We start from the raw sequence: 21,872 nt of genomic DNA on the forward strand, positions 1-21,872 counted from the left end.
CTAGGGCAATGCTCCAGTCCAAAACATCTCTCATTTTTAATGGATGGGAGACTGGGGATTGCTGACTATTCTGAAATGGACATTAAGTATGTAGTTATACCTTAAAGCAGTGCAGACAAAAACATGGAACAATTGTATCTCAAAGATACTTCATGTATAAAACATACAACTCTCCTGGCATAACACTGAAAGCTGGGGAGGCGTCTTGAGACAAGCCTTAACATCATAATACTGTTCCTTAAACATACAACAAAACACCTATTGCAGTGTCTTCCCATCTCATTCCTTCTCCCATATGCTGACATTACTGGTGATATTGTATGAGAGGGCTACAGATTAACATAGTCCGATGAAAAAGCACTTTAACAGAAGATTAATCTGAAGCTCTGAGTCAATTTCAATACACAGTGAATGGTATGGATACATGCAGCAAACATTTTGGTTTATAACATTACAATGGCACCACGACTCATCAAAAACAATTTTCAAATTCACTGAGACCAACACACAGTATATAATGCAGCAGCTTTTAGCCCATGTGCTTTTGAAACATACAAGATGCCAGTCCACTTTGCAATTGATCAGACCACAACCAAACGACCTCATTTTGTCAGAGTTCTGGTTTAGGACTAAGTGTATATGAACAAACATATTCTCTTTTGCAAAAATTCCCTTTCAGATACAAACTTTTGGTTAAGATTGTTCATCACTGTCATATGATATGCTTTATGATTTTCATGGCACACATCACAGAGTGTCTACAGCATACCATTGTGCAAAGCATTGTGCAACAAATTGAATAGAAAACAATTGAGGGGTTTAAATACAAACATATATGACATAAGAATCAGCTATTGGGAAGACTTCAACTCTCTGACAAGACGGAAAATTCTCATTTGTATATTCCCCTGACAATGATGCAGACTGGAGACAATAGTTAGTTACATGTATAAGCTCAAACAAACCTGACATAGCAAGGGCACTGTAAATTACAAGAACCAAGACATAGGTCTGTTGCTATGTTCTTTTTGTAAGCTTTTGTTAAGTGTCTGTCCTTAAGCCTGTCACCAAAAGTTCACCTCATGTTGCTGTGTATTACTAGTATCATTTGAGGAACACCTACAGCTTTTGTATGTATTTCCACTTTTGTGATGAGTAGCCTGGACTCGAGAGGAATTTGTAGCTTTTCCATATATGTAAATGACCCATTTAGTAATGATATGCCTCAAAACCCCAAATATTTCTTTAGCCGAAATCTTTGGTATACATTACTTGGTAGGAGTTTCACGTGTATCTGACCACCAGGGACTTAATGCAAGCTGCGAAATAGATGTCATTCTTTGCCTTTGCAAATGCTGTGTTCCTTCTTGAAATCCTGCACACATGCCATTTACTATGCTACATGCATACAGAAAGGCAATGGCCCTGAGGTGTTGCCAAAATGCAGCGATTTCTGTTACGTCCCTTTTCCACTGGAGACTGCGACCTCTGAGCGACCAAAGACTATAAATTTCATAGATAAAGAACAATTTTTTAAAATGTGTTATATCTTATTTTATTCTTTTAAATCACACTTTTACATCTGGTGTCATTCTCCAATTATGAAATCTGGGGTCACGAAAATCCAATTTCGGTCACACAGTGATCACCATCTAGTGAAAAAGGGGCCTTATATTCATATTTTCTTCCTGTATCACAATATTCCTCATCAACTGCAGAGCTACATGACCTTTTTCTCTCAATGGATATAGAAAATTATTTATAGATTTACGGTATATGGAGAAACTACAGTAGGTATACATATGAAGAGTTTTGCTGTGTCAGAATTGTGCTTGTACAGGGCAGATCCACCATTTTCAAACTGGCAGCAGGTATTGTGTACTTTTTTCTTGAGCTTTTCCCACACCGAGGTATTTCCTATTATTTTGGATTGGTGGTATCTGAAGACAAATCCCAGAGTTCTTGAGAAGAAGATGACAATTTTGTTTCAGACTTCAGAAGATTTTTGAAGTTCAAAAACATGCAACATAGCAATTGAGCTTGTTACAACCTCAAGTCAATTTGTAGAGAAAACCAAACCATGCTTCAACAAAATGGCTAACTTGAATAACTTGTAGAATTAGAGATTTCTGGTGCATTTTCCTCTTCTGTGTCAAACATGAGAACATTAATCTTAAGTCTGCATCTCAACAAAGAGACAAGGGAGCCAGGTAACTAACAACAAAATCTACCAACAAGGGCAATATGCATTACTCTATGTGACAGTTTTAGTTTCTCATCATTATCTTTAAGCATGGTTCTTACGTCTGTGTACTGTGTACACTGCACTTTTCTAGCTGGAAGGCAGCAGTATGGGCTTACGTGTATGGCTAGCAGCAGTGTGGGCTGAGTTATCAACATGTTGATGTCAATCCTAAAGGTCAACAGCAAATACGTATGTACTCATGGGACTCCAGAAACTCTGCCAAATGTGCCACCATCATGCGACCAGGTGTAGAATGGAACTTGGAAACCCCCTTTCAATTTAATCTGACCCGGGGGTCAGGGAGCGTGGTGCACGGCAGGGGTGGTGGGGCACATCCTTGTGCTGAGGTGGTGTTGTAGAAGAGGTGGAGATGGTGATGAGGGTGGAAGGAGGGAGATGGTCTAACAGAGGAAGGCAAGCTCTCAGCTCTCACTGAAGTCCCTCAGCAGAGTTAGTCGACGCTTCTCTGTGATATCCATCTGGTTTTCTAAGTCCTGCAGGAAGACAGAAAAATTTTTAAATTACTAGTACATGGAAAAGATAATTGCGGGTACTTAACACTGTAACCACTAGTACATGCTTTTGTATACCAGTCTGTTTAAATCACACACAAGTATCTGTAGTCAGATACAGGGAAACGACTCACCCCTCTGTCTGTCTGCTCGGCACGTTCGATCTTCCAGGACAGGTTCTCAATCTCTGCCTCTAACTGTGCCTGTTGGTACTCGAACTGGGGAGGGAAGGTTGGACAACAATCTGAACAACTGAGCTTTTTAAACAGGAACAAAACTGTGTCCATTATGCATAATGTCTACTCTTACAATTGATTGAGGCATGCTTTTCATTAACAGATGGATATGAAATATAGTAGTCAGACTGTGCAGGAAATCATGTGTATTGTGTGTACTCAAACATGTAAAACTATGTGTTCAAATGGAAGGGGCTTCAAAGATATTTCGGCAAGAAAAGTTAGGAGTTACATAAGTAAAATCCTACCAGCTTCTTGCGAGGGCCTCCCTCCTGGTAGTATGCGTATGGATAGGTGTACTCTAGGGTGTAACGGCACTGTGCAGGAAAGACAAAGTTATATTCTTTTGGTTAAAGATACTATCATGTCCAAATCGTTTTTGTCTTTACTGTTGTAGTAGTCTTCCCATGGAATGTTGCAGGAATGTCCCTACTTACTGAAGACCCTAGTCTTCATTTTATCCATACAGATGAAATGTTCACATTCTCAAACACTTGTTGCCCTTTCAGTAATGAGTTTCTTTTCGACTTGACAATTTCTTTTTAAAGATACAACAGAGCATGACGTGTGCTGACCTTGTGTAGGAGATTGGCTGCATCCAGCAGGTACTGCCAGTCGATCCAGGTGCCCATGTTGTTCATCACCTTCTCCTTGATGCGGTGCTGGATCCGCTGGAACGTCTGCTCCTCCAGCTTCAGGCTCTTCTGGTGGTTCTCCCACTACAACACAACAGGACAAGCAGCTCCATTGGTTCATTTGAATTGCAAGCTCAATTTTATTGGTCCTCTGAGTGATTGAACAACAGGACAAGCAGTTGCTCAATTACATTGGTCCTTTGAGTGATTGTTTCATTTGTAGTGATAACTCAATTTCATTGGTCCTCTGAGTGATTGGACAACAGGACAGGCAACTCCATTCGTTGAGTTGAATTGAATTGCAAGCCCAATTCCATTGGTCCTCTGAGTGATTAGACAACTGGACAAGCAACTCCATTTGCTCATTTAAATTAATAGCTCAATTTCATTGGTGCTCTGAGTGATTGTTTCATTTGTAGTGATAACTCAATTTGAATTGGTCCTCTGAGTGATTGGACAACAGGACAAGCAACTCCATTGGTTAATTTGAATGGCAAGCTCAATTTCATTGGTCCTCTGAGTGATTACACAACAGGACAAGCAACTCCATTGGTTCATTTGAATTGATAGCTCAATTTCATTGGTCCTTCCAGTGATTGTTTCATCTGAAGTGATGGCTCATTGGTCCCTTCCTGAAATATGGCTAACCACATAAGTTTGACTTTAACTTTCATTGGTCTTTCAGTAGCCAACCATGTTTATCCCACTGATGTCAATTTTCACTGGTAAACTTCTGAGGACAACCATGTTCAGCAGAACAATGACAAGTCACTGTGAAATGTAAAAGAGCCAATCCAATAGCAAAAGAAAACTTCCTAGAATGTATAAGTTCTTTATAAGCTAAGACAGTTGTTCCTGTATCTCAGAAGTACTGGAGGACATCAGAAAGAAATACTCTGATAAAACCATATCATATGTCATAGACAATGCATAAATGCATACCCGTTCAAAGTAGAAGAGGTACTTCTTGAGTGCTTCCCTTGCCTGAGCCTGAGCACTCTCATTGGCAATATTAGGATTCTCCTTGTACCGGCTACACTCATAGTACTCACTACCATGGGTCTTCCAATCTGGGGAGCAAAACAAGACATTGTTGTGAGATTTGTAACAATCATTTGTATGTTTTGATCCTATAAAAAGAATGGCAGCATTCCTTTTAAAAGAAAAATGTACTAAGATAAGCTAAACTTTAGAGCCACTTTACGCATTTAACACAACACATGATTACAGTAATACATAACATATATATCATTCTTCACCAAAACACTCAAAACATTCTGAAAACAGCATTCTGAAGGAGGAAACTATAATATGGCAGGTAAAAGAATGAGGGTCCTACCTCCAAGACACATCCAACAGAAATCTGTAAAGTTTAAAACAAAAGGTATTAACATCCCATTCAATGCAATCATTTACAAGGCACGATCACATGCTTTAAAGTAAACAGATAGTTACACAAAATTACTTCCCTGGTAATTTACGGTAAATATTACTGTATCACATTACTGTACAGAGATAAAGTAGTATAAAGTTAAATTTTTTCACACGCTAAAAAGAATGTACTAATTATATAATGTGTATACATATGTCTTTATTCTTCTAGCTTGTTATGTACTATGATACTACAGAACTATGAGTTATTTCATAAAAATGCATGTGTCATTCCATTTAATAACACAGGAGTTCTACCTACCGTACCGGCACTGAAAACATTGCTGGAAGACAAAGAACCATTACTCACCATGCTTGCATTTGAAACATTGCTGCAGAGGAAAGTGAAAAACATGCAATAAATGTTTCACACACAGTCAACATGCTGTCATGTACATGCACGCAAGACTGAGTTATAAACAACATGCACAACAATGTCAATTGAAATAAGCACTGCACATGTATATGTATGTCTGAAACAAGCCACAAATATTTGCCTGGTTGAGATGAATATTACCCAATTGATTAGTTGAATCTAAATTTCAACACTGACACCCAAGTCTTAACATTAAACTGTATCTACATAGAATACATACTGGTGCAATTTGTTAGGTACACTGAGCTGTACTACTGGTATCAAAGGCATAAATATGTGATGAAAATCTATTACTACAAATCTACTTTTTCTAGAATTTCTAATATTGTCCTAAAACTTGCATGTGTGATGCATTAACTTAAATGCATTAACTTAAGCTATCATGTATCATGACTTTTCAAGGGATATCTATAATACAATGTACATGAATACCTCTTGCAGCCATTTAAGTATAAAGCAAACTAGCACCCTAATATATCACATCGTAAATTTCAAAACTTAAGTGCGCAACAAGAATAACATACCATATGGTTGCAGCCTCCATTTTTCTCTATACAAATGTTACACTTTGGGCACTGTGGAAAGACATACAGAGTCAAAATTCTATACTTGAGTGCAATAAAAATTTGGCAAATAAACCAATAAGTCAATAAAGTTTTGAATGTTAGCTTTAGTTTTTGGTACATTTTCTGATAAAATTTTGCATACACCATGCAAGATTGATATTTATCATAATTTTTCTAACATATGATCCTGCCACCAAGCAGTTTTATTCTGCCCTTTTCATCGCCATTAGCAGATGTTAAACTCACATCTTTAGTATGTGCACTGATGTAGTTGGCTGTCTCAGAGTCATCTGCACACTTCCGCAGCCAGCTTTCTATTGTGGGGCAGTCTGCTGGTACGTGGTAGTCTTTCAAACACCTAAAACTGGAGGGTACAGAAACAAGGGGGGATTAAACCACTTAAGTCTTACCTAAGTTTGCTGGTTAACAACTTTCTGGATCTGTCAATAGCAATTCATACATGTACATCAAACAAATTTCTATGCATTCACAACCCTAAAGAAAACCCCACATAAAATTTCATGTCAGTGTCATGCTTTCCTTTCATGGAGGACATTATCATAATTCATGTTGAAAATTCAAACAAGGGTTCAAGACTTATAGAAATACAATTTACTGAAATCATCGGCATTTTCAAGGGGTACCTTTCCTATTGAACAAATAAAGTGAAGTTAGCTCCACCCACCAGCAGCATGTCTTGCACTTCTTACACTGTACTTTTCTCCCCAGTGGCTGAGGTGCCATGTAGATGACATCACAGTCAGGGCCTGGGCACCATCGCAGCTGGTAGTGACCCTGTCATGGGCACAAAAGACCAGGGAAAACTGACATTCATAGAAACAAGTATGATGTATTACTCATGTACATTCCATTTTGTCTTATTTTGTACCAAACATACTATTCTAGGATATTATTACAGGTTCTTTATCTTCTAACAATCGACAGACTACCTTTAGTCATGTCTTTGTACATTCTATATAGAGAGTGACTAATAAGCAAGAAAATATTTGTGAAAGACACTACCTATTCCAAAGTTTTCAAATGGAATTTTGGGGCACTTCTCTTATATCATGTAATCCAAGATCTATTATAAGTTGATGTAGTATATCCCAATTCAGTTGCAGTTATTTTCATCAAAATTTAATACATGTAAGCAGTTGGAAGTATATGGAATTGTTACTCACAAGAACATGGTCAACTCACCTTGATATAGTCATTGAAGGCAAACTGTTGATATCTCCTAAGGGTAACTGGGCTATTTTTTAATATAGAGAGGGCAAAGTCTTCTGTTGTGATCAGCCTACAGTCACTCCACATGCACTCCACACCTGGGGAGTAAGGCAACAAGTGCTTCTGTCAGTGTCATGTTACAAAAAGAAATCATATTACCTGGTAACCCATACACCTTTAAAAATCTCTGCACGCACATGCACACACACATGTGCACACACACACATCTGCACATGTACACATACACACCATAACACATCTTTGAGCTATTCCCTAGGAATAAAAGGGGTATTTTTCCTTCCATGTACGTCCTTTTTCAACTTCATACTTAAAAAAGTGGTACATTATCAATATTCAAAAGACTTCTATATCACCATATTTTGTTTTCTCTTACACGTTACTAGCAAAAAATGCATCTGCAAACAATTTCGAAGCTAGCAAAAAAGTACAAGGAAAAGATAAGTTCTTAGCTTTTTGTAACAAAGAAAGCAAAGCAAGGCCTCTATATAGTAGACTAACCTGTGGCCACACCGTCCTCTACCTGTACCTGGAAGTACCTCTGCCAGCAGTCTGTACAGAACTTGTGGTTACAGGCCAGACTCAGGAGGTCCTTCTCTTCCTGGGCCTGCAGACACACAGGGCACTGCTTAGGGGGCGGCTCCACCTGCTGAGAAACACAAGTATTGCAAGCAATCATGAGGAGAAAGTGTTACATCCAGGAATGATTATGGATGGAGGAGTATCTAGTAAAACTTGCTACAATTCACTAGCTAACCATGTACATTCATAATTCTTTTCAGTAACAAAATAGTGGTATCAAGACCAAAGCATACATACATAAAGACCATTCCTTTTTAACCATTCTGACCACATATTCATAGCATTGTAACATCTTTCATCTTCAATATAGCATAACAATAAAACAATAACATTGAAATGAAAAAAATAGGCAAGAAAACAAACAGGGTACTTACTTTTGCTCTACTTGGAGGAGGTAGTATTCTGCAATCTACCATTAACTGTACAGAGTCTTCCCTAAACCTGGACACAAAAAAAGGCAATTCAACAACCATGACAACTCTTAAGTGCAATGTATAAATGAGAACACAAAACAAGCATACAGTAGTAATTTCAGGAAAAATATGTGATAGTAACATACTAAGAAGACAGTCCAATTTTCACTGAATCTGTGATACAATCGTTATTTGTAAGAAGGCATGAAACATGGTTCAAGTATATAAATATTTCAAGAACAGAGCTGTGAATCTTTTTTTTATTATAAAATTTAAATACAAGACATGATTATGACATACTAAAGCTCAAAGTTTATTTTTGTAATCTTTACTACTGACCTTTCCATGACTTCAGTTAGCACCCACTGGTGAGCCTGCAGCAGCACCTTACCTATGGTGTGGGACACCTGTGGGGAAAACTATACAACAGTTACCAAGTGACATGCAGTGATACATACAAAATACAAATGTACAATTCATGAGAGTGATTGAGTTAAACATACGTCAGGAATATACATATATTCACAATAATGGGGCGAGATAGGGTATAGTAAGCTTTCCAATTCATAGTTGCCTGTGAATTGTTCCCATTTTTAAACAACTGGCATCACTCTATTATTTTTTTCCTAAAACATACATTTTGTAGAAGTGGTTGTTTATTCAAAATAGAGAAGTTCAGAAAAATCTCCATTGAGTCTGCAAAACTTCTCCGATTTCTACGACTACATGTAGAACCCTCTGGGTGCCACTTTGCTACAATGTAGCTTTTTTCCACCTATGGCATGAAAAGAAGGGAATGTTCCTTACCTGTATTGTCTGAGTTAATTCTGCTACTCTCTCATCAAGAAACTGACAGGCCTCCTCTTTATTAAATAGAAAGTACTCAAAGGCCTCTGGGTCAAAAATCTGTCCCCTGTCATCCTGGGAATAGAACAGTCCAAGCATAGAATTTGTTATTATCAAAACAACCTACAGTTTCACTAAATGTCAATGACACTGTCATGCTTAACACTTGCATTGTTTCAAGTAATTTCATGGCTCTTAAGTTGTACTAATGCATATGCAACTCATAATTCAGTGCATGAAAGCTTACATATGAGATAAGTTTGTCACCTTCTTGAATTTGCTAACAGTAACAGTAAGAAAACATCACTGATCAGCTGTCCTGAGAGCATAGGAAGATATTCAATCATGTATTTGTTACACCAGACCAGGGCTCTGGCCAGCACAATTTTTTTCCATCACCCAATTCCCAATGACAGAAAAACATTTTTAACTTCCATCATTGTTCGATTTCCGTACTAGTGTTTGGGTCTGGTTTGTTCAAATGTGGATGTTTTTACATTTTTACCCACTGATTTTGTCTGTCAAGGTTCACAAATTTCTCTGTAGAAAGCAGCAAACTTCTGTCGAAGGACTGGAATGACTGGCACTGGCTAGAGCCCTGCAGTAGACAATTGCAGACAGCTTAGATAGAGCACTTTAAGTGATTCCTTAATTTGTAATTCCTTAGTCTGACTCTGACCTGCTCCATATCATCAGGGCCATAGTTGTAGTAATCATTGATGTCCTCATCACTGTAGTCCTGGTAGCTGCTGTCACTTAAGCCTTCGTCGTCAGGGTCTGACCCCTGGCTCGCCATATCTGCATCTGCTTCAGACATCTTCCAGGGATTTCTGTATTCAGAATCAGACATAAGATGAATCAGACATAAGATTCAGAATCAGACATAAGATTTTTATCTCTCCTGATTTTCATTGCAAAGTGTAAGCTTTGAATTGAAATGAACCTGTTGCAGTGATATGGTGTGATCTTTTCTACTTTGTTCCACTATTGTGTAGCAGAATGATATAATAGGACATAGGAGGAAAGTCTTAGCCATGCATATTTGAGGTTTATACATATGTATACTGGAAAAAATACACATGAATAAGATTGTTGGTATAGTTACTACATTACTTAAGACATAATTTTCAATTCCATACAAATCAGCAAATTTGTTTTTTTCCAGTACTAGTAAAGTAACACACAGATTGTCTTTGACTTAACACATGTCAACATTCTTCTGTGTGAACAGTCATAGGTTTCAATATCATAATGCATGTAGAGAAAATACCCATAAAATATGCCATTGAGTATTATGTGGTGATACAGGAAAACCTGTATTGTACAAAATGTATCAAATACAGAGTTTCAAAATATAAGCTGTCAGAGAACCATGTGTAAACTTTGATTATCAACAGCCAATCAACACTAGAAAAGCAGAATTTCAGTACAGATTCTCTTAAATTTATGAAACCAAAGACTCACTGGAAAGTGATCATCCCATGAAACACTTTGTTTCACACAATATCAAAATTTAAATGAGTTAAACAAACATTCTAAAATGTATACAACATTCATTCAAAAGTACAATATTTTGACACATATCCACAAGATTAAACGAACATCCATGGAACCAAGGAGGTTTCTTTAACCTCCTTGATGGAACATAATTTATATACACTGTGATGATTATCAGAAAACAGGGAAGTCAGTGACACAACGGAAATTAGCATAGACAACATATTAGTTCCCGTTAATGAGCACATCCTGTGAGCTAGAAACTGCCTGGCTTCGTGACTTACGGATCAAGGAGAAACAACCTGCCTAAACATCAATCTTTTCCTCTTTCTGACGTATTCAGCTAGAGTTAAGGCATTGGTTTAAGCCTTGAAAAACAGCATCACCGGTACATACGTTATACCGTATGTAGTGTTCCGTAAAAACATTTTCGAAACGAAGTCGTTGCTTTAGAGTGCAATCAGGGTAGTTCACATCTGGCAGGTGCAAATTTAGCAAGAAGCCCCCGAATCGACCATGAAATGTGGGCAAACCTCTTGACATGATAGCGAAAAAATGTTTACGTGCAAGGATCACCATAGCTCGTGCTAGTATGTCATCGTGTCGGGCAAGAGTGCCAAAAATTCATGGTGCAATGACTCGCAGAAATCAAAATACTTTTTCACAACAAAGCAACCAACGTAATAAGACAGAAGTCCCTCCAATATTACCTTCTGTACATGTACAAAGTATCGGCTTACCTGTTTACGCACTGTGTCGAAGTTTGAGACAGTTTTGGAGCAGTTACGGCGACTGTCTGCGTTGCAGAGAAACTGTTGTGTTCCCCCCACTGCTACCTGTCCGCCATAACCGGAAATGACGTCATGCTATTCTGAATAAAGTCGTAAAATCTTACTTCAGAACACAAACAAAAATATAATTACAAACATCAAGCATTAATTCATGGAAATAATGTTATTTATAGGTTTGTTATCGTTTTGATATAGCTTAATCTTTGTTAGGCTCCCAAAAGTTCTGCATGGAAAGAAAATATCTTAGTAAATCATTTCCTGCCGTTGTGCGGCAGGTTACTTGAGGTCAACCTCCCAGTGGCGGGATAGTGTCGCCCTCTTGCAGCTTGGCTTGGTAGAATTTGTAGTTCAGCTGATTATGTGGCTCTATTTTAGCGATAAATGCCATTTTTATGGCACCCCGACGCATGTATCTACCACCTAGATGTACATTCTGTTGAAGTCCCGTGACAGAGCGACATGATTCTGCCATCTGACGTCGCAAGGCTTGTCCTTGGTGAGTTTGTTTCATCAACAAATATTTTTACGTCAACTTCAAGTTGGAAACTTGGTTTCAGAGTTGGTTTTGCAAGGGGAAAGTAAGAGTTCTGTTTTTGACGAACTGGACTGGTAACATCATTGAATGATTGACTGGCGATGCAACTGTTATACAAACTTATGATCCTTGGGCTTTGATCCAAATTTACCCACGCAAATTTATTTTTATATGCACGTAATTTTTATGGGGGAGGGGGGAGGAATGGGGGTTCACTTTCCACATATCATCATGTGCCCTCAAGTTCAGGCTCTACTTGATGGTTGTGACGTAAATAATCATCAATACAATCTTGCAGGGAGATTATACGATTTGTAAGTTGTAGGGTACTTTCTGCCATCCCCTCCCCACTTATCCATAGTCTTAGCAAGGAGGTTAAAGAATCACTTGGTCTTAGCTATTGTAATTTGTATAGTACAGTTACTTAGTATGTTTACAACATTTGCGATTTCAAACAACATAACGTTTCATAAGCTAGCTTGGAGTAGAACAAAATAAACCAACCCCAATGATGAACATGTATTTTTGCTTACTCTTGCTGCCTTACTCTTACTAGTCATAAAATCTTTCTGTAGAATTTTAAAGGCATGCTAGTTATTTTAAGACCTAACGTTACCAGTAGATAAGAAAACACCAGAATTTTCTGTAAAATGTATTTTCATTACCTTTACTTTCTGGAATATGAGCAAAACCTGATTGCTGTTTGAAGTTTGCATGAAAATAATTATATAAGATACAAACTGCAAAACCTTGCAGAAAGTCTGTTAATGAAATGTATTGCTGTTGCCATGATAGGTTACCTGTCTGATGAGGGTTTGGTGAGGAGTAGACAGGTGTTCCTGGAGGAGAGTCCTCACCTGTCGGAGATCCGACAGACGGCAGCCCAGGGACAGCAGGTGTATATACAGGTGCGACCACACCAACCCAAACCGTGTGAACAGTATTGTGTAGCTAGGATTTAGAAAGAGAACTTTCCAGTAACCAAATAAGACATGCTGTCAAGAGACAGACATTAAAGAAAAGAGTGTGAAGAGTAGATCTGTGTATAGTGCGTAGTGGTTTGCAGGCCTGCCTCTGGAACTAGAAGCCGTTAGTTCAAGTCCGACTATGTTGCTCACCCGACATACACGCTACCAGAAAGGGTTGCAGTCCTTAGGATGGGATGTTGAGTAATGGTCCACCGTTCATTGTGCTTGTCAAAAAGACAAAGGGGAATATCCCCCATACAATGAGCCATTGGTTGAAACATCATCTGTCTACTCTGCCATTACCAGTGGAAGAGTAGCTCTTCAGGAGCTCAGCTGGATGGATATCACTTTCACTTTATCTTTGCCATCTAATGTTGTCTTACTTGTAGATTATGACTGGCACTGGGATAACATTGCGACTTGATGTTTCTTCACTTAATGTTTCAAGCTGAAACTTTCTTACCCTAGTGCTCCATGTTTTCTTCCCTGTTGTAGCCTGTTCTTGGAAAGGACTTGAAGGGTATTTTGGAGGAGTATGCTGCCATCAGGACACAAGGTAGGAAAAACACAGTCTGCTAAAAATTAGTGTTACATGTAATAGAAACATTATCAATGCAATTCTGGGTTATGATGTATAGAATGATGAATTTTGAGGATACAGCTTCCACTGTAATTTCAGAAAGAATGCATGTTCAAGCACCTGACAATGTTCATGCATCTCAGTGATGGTTACGTTACCTACATGTACAGAGGACAGCTGTTTATTGTCCTTGCATGTACTAACCACATGTTACAGGTGCTGATTTATAACCAGTCACCCTTAGAATCATGCCTCTGAGACTCTCCCTAGTGATTAATGAAAAAATGCACAATGAAGAATAAAGTTTGATGTGTTGATACATGTTTGTTTGCCTCATAAAATGTGATATGTTTTCAGATGAACTGCAGCAGGGTAACAATGTGCTGGGCCTGTTATGGAAGAAACTGGACACTATTGTATCCCAGATAAGGTAAGCATGTCTGTTCTATGTCTGTTCCCATCTCATAGACTTCAATGTAGTACAATTTGAAACTAAAACATTAAGCATTTCTATCTACTAGTATTATGCATGGTGACAGACAAGGAAACATAACGATTCCATACTTGATAGCCATCCAAACAATTATCATTTTTATTTCAGACATTACAAGGGCCCTCATGCTGCCATTGCTGGTCAGGCCTCCGGTTTCCATGGCAGCTCACACCCCAAACAGTCCTCCAGCCAATCACGTAAGACCATCTGTATTATCTTCTGATGTCATCATTTATTTACTCAAGGCCACAGACATCTCAATGTTTGTTGTGGAAAGAAAGCTAGAAGTAAAGTTGGTCTTTCTAATTCCATCAATATTGAAATTAAAAACATTCTGTTTGTTTCTATCTAATATACTCTTGTATATAAGGTATTTTTTTCATTACATGTATGTCTGGTATGATGTTGAAGAAGACAACATGTTTTATAACAATAGTTGTGATCCAGTTGTTTCCAGTCTTTTCCTCATTGTTGCAAAACTTGTGCATTTCAGACCGCACCTTCAACCTGATGACCAACATGCGGAGGAACCACCTGCAGAGGGGACACGTGCAGGCTACACCTGCTGCAGCTGTAGTTATTGCACCTGCGACATCCGCACCACATCCGGCACCTGTGACGACAGTGGTGGTGAACAGGGATGGGCAGCAGCAGCTGGTGACATCTGCACCAGGCCCAGGGCAAGGACATGCTGTATCTGTGCAGACAGCTTCTTGTACAGGTGATCTGACATAGCTGCTGCTTCAGTTATTAGTGTAACAACATTTCAGCAAAATGTGCTAACTTTTCAGACTTACATGGTAGTTGGCAGTAAACTAGTGTGTAGTATATTAGACAACCCGTATCTATTAGACTCTTCTATTGATATAGAATCTCCAAGTGTTCTTGAGTTGTCAATAGAAGGTGTGGGTGTGTGAGAGTGAAACATAAAGAATTGTTTTATCTTGTTCAATTGTTTTCTTACTGGCAACACATATCATTACCTTTCTGATTCATAGTGTGTTTTTCAGAACATGCCTCTTTGATGTTCATTAGAGATACAGCATGAAACTGTGTATAGATTTTGTATTTATCATTTTCAACATTATGTATGTCTTTGTACTAATTGTAGTACCAGCACCTGCTACAACTCCAGTGCCTGACACAACTCCAGCACCTGTCACAACTCCATTGCCCATTACAACTCCAGCACCTGTTACAACTCCTGTCAAGAACTTCCTACAGAATCAGGAAGGTTCTGAGAAGGACTTCTCCCATGCCAGGTCCCCCAAGAGGAAAAGGTTTGTTCTTTCAATTCCTGTCAGCCTTTGGGTAGGAAATGGCCAAAGTTATTAAGTAGAGAAGGAAAATTCTTTTTATTTTATTTTAGTTTTATTTATGTTGATGAATACTCCCTTTACTTGTCATCTACAGTTGATGTAGTTGCACGTACTGTATGTGTTTGTGGTAAACATACGTTTTTCTGTGTATCTTTAGAGCTGCTCCAAAGCGGCTGACAGCAGTACCAGAGCTACAGAAGCCAGTGGAGTATCTTCTAAATAGTGATGACCTGCTAGCCAAGCTGGCACACACCATCGGGAGAGTCCACTTTGGCCAAGATGGTACAGACTTATATTTACCCGAAAGTTGAACGATGATAGCAAAGTGTGGAGAACTGTACTTCATTCCAGTTATCTTGTGTGTGTGTGACTTATGTTGTTTTAGTTATGTAAGAAGTGCTTCTATTTTGATTCTGATGTACAGGAGAATCAAGCATCGGTCCACTAAAAGTCTGTTCTGCAGTAACTACTTTTGTAATATGTTATTCTGCTAGATTAATTTTTCTTTGCATATAAATTCCAACTGAAAGCCAGAAAAGATGTTGAAGTGTGCTGCATGCTATATTTCGAATTCGTACTGCTTTTACATGAACTGGGTATAGTATCTGCTTACTCAATCCTTTAAAAGATTGAGCCAGTGGTTACTACGGAGGATGGCACTCAGGCTAGGATTTTATTTTTTTAGAAATGTGACAAATTGCTATGTGTTTAGTCTATTTGTACATGTAAGTATGCCTGTATTATATTACAATAGATTGATGTACCTGAAATAAGAAATTCATTAACTCCAGGTGAAGAACAGGACCAGAGACAGGAAACAAGAAAGACAGACAGTCTCTCCGTCCCCACCACCCCTTCTGCACCCCCTGGCCCCCCAGACCCTGAGGTGGCACCCTTACCTCTCCCTGCCGGCGAGATCTCCAACATCCTGGACGAGTTCAGTGACCTTTTCGACATGCTGGGAAACATTGGTAAGAGACCTTCCTCTAACAGTATCCTTGGTAATCAAATGTTTTATTCTGTATTAAAAAATGGTGATCTGATGGTCATGTCAAATTTTGGGAATGACAGTTAACAGAAATAGCATCAAGATTCTAAATTTTGTTTCATTGTAGTAGTTTGGTATGTAGAAATAAATCTTTTCTACACACGTATGCCTTTGGTACATCTTTCACTATATTGTCACTTTATTGTGGGGAATTGTATGGCCGCATTTGTTTGTTCTGCTTATACATGTACGTACTTGTATTGCCTTATAGTATGATTAAGCACAAAGATTTTCCTCCATTCCAATAGTGTTTACAAAGTTGCTATCTATGGCAGCTAATTGTTCTCTTACAACATTTTCAGAGACTCCAGTCAGTGGTTCAAAAGGCACACAAGAACGCAGGCCTGACAGGTCCAACACTGCCACTCCCATCAGCCTCACCGATGCCTTAGACTGGTCGGACATCGGCATGCCTGAAGATCAGCTTCCGTCATCGTCTGCTGAAGCAAGCACGGACACTCACAGCACCAGGGGACTAGGGAACAGTAGTACACCACAAAATATCTGTACCACAACATCATCTGCTGTACTTGTGAACAGTACTGCACCTATGACTACTACTGCTGCGCACATGCCAGGCAGTGTTGTGATCCAGCCCACCACAGGGCCTGTGTCCTGTACCCCAGCAGTAGTGAACAGTACAACTACAGGTGTACAGAACATCCAGCCACAGCCTGCACAGATGTCATCTACAGGTGACTGACCTTTCATTTCATAACAGTTGATAGCTATAGTCCAGTCAGTTCCTAAAAGACAACCTGGAGATGAATGGAATCACACACACTCTGGTCTATATTGAATGAATTACAGATGAAAAGTATAACGTTATAGCATCCTTCTAAATTGAAAACAATGTTGACGGTTAAGTTTCCTCTCCTGTGCCTGATGGTATCCTTGCTGTAAAGTATTTGAGTGTACCACACTTTTGTATCTTAAGCTTATGTAGAACTGTGCTTCATGTGTTTTTGTCTTCTTTTTCTTCCCTCCTGCAGTACCAGTCTTGCTTCAGGCCCAACCCTTAGCAACAGTGGCCCCGCCTCAAATCATTGCAGTGCCACGAGGAATGGCAGTCATACAGCAGAACTCCACATCTCTCCCCTCTAGTGTTGTATCCTCCAACAGTAGCATGGCTTGTATTTCATTGGTTGGTGGAACAGTAGGCTTGCCAGTGCTGCAGTTATCCTCTAGTCAGCAAGGGGTCTCCACTACAAGGAGCAATGTGATTTTTAACACTAACACACAAACTGTGCCCACCGCTCAGTCTAACAGGCAAAGTCGACTAAATGTGGTCCCAAAACCGGTCCCTGGAAAGAAGCCTCTTCCAAAGACAACCATTTCCTCCACACTCCCGAAACCCTCCCCTGCGAAATATGCCACAAAGCAGCTGACAGTAAGAGAGCAGGATGCCAAGCCTCTTCAGGGCATAGTTCTGCCCAGCCCCGGGAGGCAAACAAGCCCAGGAATGTCGTCCAGCCAGGCAAGCTTGAGTGGCAGGGTGAAGACCGCCCATGTCCGCATCCTTGACTTTGGTGGGAGTGACGAGACAGTGGCAGACTCCTCTAGTTCCTCATTCTCACAGCAGGCTCCAGGGAACCTGGGCAGGGTGCACTGGCTGAAACAGGCCAGCCAGCCACAACGACCAAAGCAGGCAAAATCATCAGTTACGGGGAGGAGGAAGCTGAGAAATCCAGCCCAGACTGTCCCCCAGGCACCCAAGCAGACAGCTATAGGAGCTGTAGATGTAGTGGAGAAGCAGCTTGTGTTTGTACAACCTCAAACTTCAGGTAGTAACAGTCAAAGTGCTGTAAACCAACCTCTAGTCAACAAGGCAACAAGCTACAAATCTGGGCAGGGCCAGGGGCTGGTCAGTAGTGTTGAGGTTGTGAACAGGAAAGTGCCTGTGTTAAGTGAAAAACGGAGTGTGAGTAGAGCTGAATGTGTAGTGGAAAACTTGGACATTGCTGCGTCTGTTGAGATCAGTCAGAGTCGTGGGGCTCATGGCAGAAGCAGAGTACAGGAAACCGACGAGGCCTTCATTCCAGCAGCGTGCAGTCCTCCTAAGGACGACAGAACAGCGGGAGTTCAACTGCAAAGGTCAATGGGCACTAGATCACCACAAGCAAGAGAAGGTGCAAAGGACAGAAATAGAAAACAGAAGGAGAATGTACAAAAAGAGAGCAAAGTTGTGAGCAGGCAAAAATACAGGAAAGACACATACTCAAAAGCTGAGGTGTTTGAAGGCGTAAACCCAGACAGCCCGTCAACTAGTAGAACTTTGGCAGCAGAAACGTTAGTGAGCCTTGCTACTGCAATCACTCTACACTCAGGCACTGCAGATGATGCATTGGATGACCATGATAATGGAAAAGCCACAGCAAGTGGAGAACAGAGAATAGGGAATTCCACCGCTGTTGACACCTTGCATACAGGCACTGCAGGTAATACAACAGGCACAGATACAGGTATATCAGCAAAAAAGTCACATACTGGCGCAGAGAGCAGTTCAACAGACAGAAATAAACATGTAATAGCTACATCGGGCTCTGTAGAAAAGGAGACAAGAACTGAGATGCTAAAACCCAAACAGCAGCATCAGAAAAGAGATGTCATTGCCAGCAATGCAAAGTCTCAGGAAGTCCCGGAAAATAGACTAGCAGTAGATAACAGCCTTGTTAGTCAGGAAAAAAGTAACACAGCTGGCCTCCAAAGATCACAGCTCCATGGTGTCCTTAGGACAGCTGGTGTTGACAGAACGGTTGGAAATGCTCCCGCTAATAGTGCTGAAAAATTCAGTTCTGTAAAAGAAACGGCAGCGAGTGCTGTCACTGGAAATCAAGATGCTGTGATAAGGGAACAGCCAAAAGCAGGTAGTGATGATGGAAGGACATATACAGGTGTAGGTGACAGGGGTGTGTTCAGGACAGAAATGAATAAAAACAGTGAAAAGTCAGAAAAGACACAAAAACAGAGACCTACAGGGAAGCATGTTACCTTTTTGGAGGAAAGAAATGCAGGCAAAGGTGCTGCTGGTGATTTGGAGCCTGAATCAGTCAGATCAGAGGCTCAGAATGATATAGCCCAGGATGAGGTGCCAAGCTTGATTGCCAGTCAAAAGGTTCCGAGCCCTGTCAATGAATTTTCAAAGACACTATCACAACAATCAGGGAAAAGGAAGGCGGAAAAAGCAGAGGGAAGACCACAGGATGTTCCTGTTACCAAGCAGCAAGAAGTTACACCTGGCAGAGTGACTCTGCAGTCCAGAGAAAATAATTCAGAGAACAGTACAATGGAAAGAAGAGGTGTTTTTGATGAAAGGGTAGAAGAAGGGAATGAGAGAGCAGATGGAAAGAGGGATGTGAGCAGATCAAACCCTGTGATTGTTGAGATAAGAGGAGAGAAGAGAGGAAGGAGTGACAGTGATACAAAGGTGGGTACCAGACTACCAGCAAGTGGTATTTGAAAGTCAAGAAACTGATGCTAGTAGTCTTAGTCTTGCATATTTGAAAATAAAAATAACTTTGTAAAGAGCTTCTTTTTTTTTTAGGATCAATTCATATTTCTGTTGACTGTTTACTCATCAGGTCTATTGTATTTATTTTCTTCCTAATAGCCCGGCAAGAAACCAAAGACAAACAAACAGGTACAGTTGTTACAACATTGTCTTTTCTTTTTTTTCAATTGTTCTTTAACTCAGGTTGAATCAGAAGTGTATACCCTTCACATTAATTGAGAAAAGTGTCTCTAACAATGCCTCCAGATTGCAAACTGTTGTAGCATCATTTATAATAGACATCATAGACTAGAGTAGACACTGTGTGTTGTGATATTATTTTTACACTGTCATGTTACTTGCAATTAGCCCATGGGCAAGAATTTGCAATAAACTTTACTATAATAATCACTGATTTCAATTTCAGAGATCAAAAGGTAGCAAGCATGGGAAGCTGAAATTTCCAGCCAACTTAGACGTGGATAGTTTTCTGTCCAAAATCCACAATGGGAGCTGAGAGAATTTTGGAGATAAAGCTGAATAATTAATGTGTGATCAAATATCTAAAGAGAACTGTTACAGAACATGACGTATTACAGTGTTGTGTGTACTAGATACTTTTTGCTCTTAGAAAAAAATGACAAAGTTGCTGTAGGCTGTTGTGTGTATTTTCTACTGATAGTTGAGTGGTAGAAACATTCTGCCCAACAATGTCCAATTCCTGCCTTTGCTGCTTGCCAAATCTCTGGCATCTATGCAACTTTCATCTGTTCTAGAGTTGTTCTCGACAGAAATGTTATATTTTCAGTTTTGATTGTGCTGTGGTTGGAACTTGAACTGAATAAAAGTGTTTGTTTTTTTCAACCTGCTAGAAGTCCAGCTTTAGAAATATGTTGTTTCTCAGGTGAACTGTTCAAAAAATGAATTTAATATTATTGTAGTAATCTGCTTAACATGCTGTTGCTGATTTGATGTAAAGTAAGCCAATAGAAACAATTATTTGTTCTCTGCAGAGTAAGCAAGTTACACTGTTGACTGAGCAGAAGCTATGAAGTCTGTTTAAGTCACAGCCAAAAGAGTAACATCTACACATGTATTTTTTTCAAACAACCAGATTTTTTTATAAACAGTAACTCCCACATTGTGATTTCAATGTCAACCAATAAGATGAAATCAAAGATTAGCAAATTATTTGTTTTAGAATTTTGTGTGCCTGCTTATTTCAGATGGTTCCTTGAAGTTGAAATTTCTTCAATGGTTTGAAGTGAGATGTGGTTTGTGTATGTGTGCTTTCAACTTGGTATTACACAACAGTTTATCTCCATACTGATAACATTTATACTTGTGCTATTGGCAAGGCTTGTCTGTTTGATATAAAGTAGACATTTACTTTCCTTATAGTATCAATATCAATGTGTACATTATTTGGAAGATGTAAGAAGATAATGTTTATGGTCCTTTGGAAACCCCTTCATTACCAACTGTTCTTGCCTTTCAATAAACAATTTATGAGCTTGATAGTCTTTTTGTATATTTGTGGTTGAACAGCATAACTCACTAAGCTATGGATGCATTGTAATGTAATATGGTTAGGTTAGGTCCTGTCCTATTACAGAAATCACATGTGTATTAGATGTTGGATAACCTGGCAACTTTCCTTGGTACTACAGCAGAGCTTCCAGTTACTTTTCAAATTTTTTATTCTCATTGGATTCTGAGATAAACACTGGAGATAAACATAGCCTTCAAAAGTTCAGTACACATCAGGCTTGCAGAGCATATAGGCTTGGCTTGATGTAAGATACTGTACTCCAATATATACAGCGTATATATATACACGTGCTTGAGATCTGTCACATTTACGGTCTTTGGTTCAGTCGTTTCCTCCGCAGATAACACCACAGTCATGAACTATTGCAAAGAAAGGAGAATCTTGCGCAGGATATAATAAGAATAAACTACTGTAAATGCATTAATGTTCGCGGGGATTTAATCTGCGGTAGCGGGAAAAAGGACTTTTCGCAGTGGTTTTAAGTTTGTGGCAGCACCATGCACTGTAGT

At 39.4% G+C, this 21,872-nt stretch overlaps 2 protein-coding genes across 4 annotated transcripts; one reads left to right on the forward strand and one right to left on the reverse strand.

Moving 5' to 3' along the window:
- Nucleotides 1-1,585: 1,585 nt before the first annotated feature.
- LOC118415191 (E3 ubiquitin-protein ligase ARIH2-like) lies at nucleotides 1,586-11,483 on the reverse strand. 3 transcript variants are annotated; one of them, XM_035819574.1, is made up of 17 exons: nucleotides 11,328-11,483; nucleotides 9,770-9,920; nucleotides 9,052-9,165; nucleotides 8,584-8,663; nucleotides 8,206-8,272; nucleotides 7,751-7,898; nucleotides 7,205-7,329; nucleotides 6,687-6,796; nucleotides 6,248-6,365; nucleotides 5,960-6,010; nucleotides 5,370-5,391; nucleotides 4,968-4,991; nucleotides 4,571-4,698; nucleotides 3,569-3,712; nucleotides 3,242-3,310; nucleotides 2,892-2,975; nucleotides 1,586-2,739 (listed from the first exon to the last, which is right to left on the reverse strand). In XM_035819574.1, the coding sequence occupies exons 2-17, from the start codon at nucleotides 9,905-9,907 to the stop codon at nucleotides 2,668-2,670; spliced, it is 1,494 nt and encodes a 497-aa protein (XP_035675467.1). In that variant the 5' UTR covers nucleotides 9,908-9,920; nucleotides 11,328-11,483; the 3' UTR covers nucleotides 1,586-2,667. The 3 variants fall into 3 exon arrangements, with proteins under 3 accessions (XP_035675467.1, XP_035675469.1, XP_035675468.1); XM_035819576.1 differs by having other exon boundaries at nucleotides 2,528-2,739; nucleotides 8,584-8,651; XM_035819575.1 differs by lacking the exon at nucleotides 5,370-5,391 and adding an exon at nucleotides 5,322-5,343 and having other exon boundaries at nucleotides 2,528-2,739.
- A 149-nt stretch (nucleotides 11,484-11,632) lies between these two features.
- On the forward strand, nucleotides 11,633-20,725 carry LOC118415190 (mucin-5AC-like). Its single transcript, XM_035819573.1, has 13 exons — nucleotides 11,633-11,874; nucleotides 12,709-12,821; nucleotides 13,377-13,437; nucleotides 13,819-13,891; nucleotides 14,063-14,151; nucleotides 14,448-14,675; nucleotides 15,066-15,234; nucleotides 15,431-15,555; nucleotides 16,065-16,244; nucleotides 16,624-17,016; nucleotides 17,314-19,748; nucleotides 19,932-19,961; nucleotides 20,239-20,725. Exons 1-13 carry the CDS (start codon nucleotides 11,838-11,840, stop codon nucleotides 20,326-20,328), a joined length of 4,023 nt encoding a protein of 1,340 aa, XP_035675466.1. The 5' UTR covers nucleotides 11,633-11,837; the 3' UTR covers nucleotides 20,329-20,725.
- The last annotated feature ends 1,147 nt before the right edge of the window (nucleotides 20,726-21,872 follow it).

Source organism: Branchiostoma floridae, chromosome 5, assembly GCF_000003815.2.
Source record: "Branchiostoma floridae strain S238N-H82 chromosome 5, Bfl_VNyyK, whole genome shotgun sequence".
NCBI classification, from domain to species: domain Eukaryota; kingdom Metazoa; phylum Chordata; class Leptocardii; order Amphioxiformes; family Branchiostomatidae; genus Branchiostoma; species Branchiostoma floridae.

Excerpts from the sequence above, each read along its gene's own strand:
- LOC118415191 (XM_035819574.1), bottom strand. The coding sequence starts at position 9,907 with ATGTCTGAAGCAGATGCAGATATGGCGAGCCAGGGGTCAGACCCTGAC. Across the intron at positions 6,797-7,204 it reads CCTTCAATGACTATATCAAG|GGTCACTACCAGCTGCGATG; the intron begins GTGAGTTGACCA and ends TGCCCATGACAG. Across the intron at positions 2,976-3,241 it reads GAGGCCCTCGCAAGAAGCTG|TTCGAGTACCAACAGGCACA; the intron begins GTAGGATTTTAC and ends TTCCCTCCCCAG.
- LOC118415190 (XM_035819573.1), top strand. The coding sequence starts at position 11,838 with ATGATTCTGCCATCTGACGTCGCAAGGCTTGTCCTTG. Across the intron at positions 15,556-16,064 it reads AGTCCACTTTGGCCAAGATG|GTGAAGAACAGGACCAGAGA; the intron begins GTACAGACTTAT and ends CATTAACTCCAG. Across the intron at positions 19,749-19,931 it reads GGAGTGACAGTGATACAAAG|CCCGGCAAGAAACCAAAGAC; the intron begins GTGGGTACCAGA and ends TCTTCCTAATAG.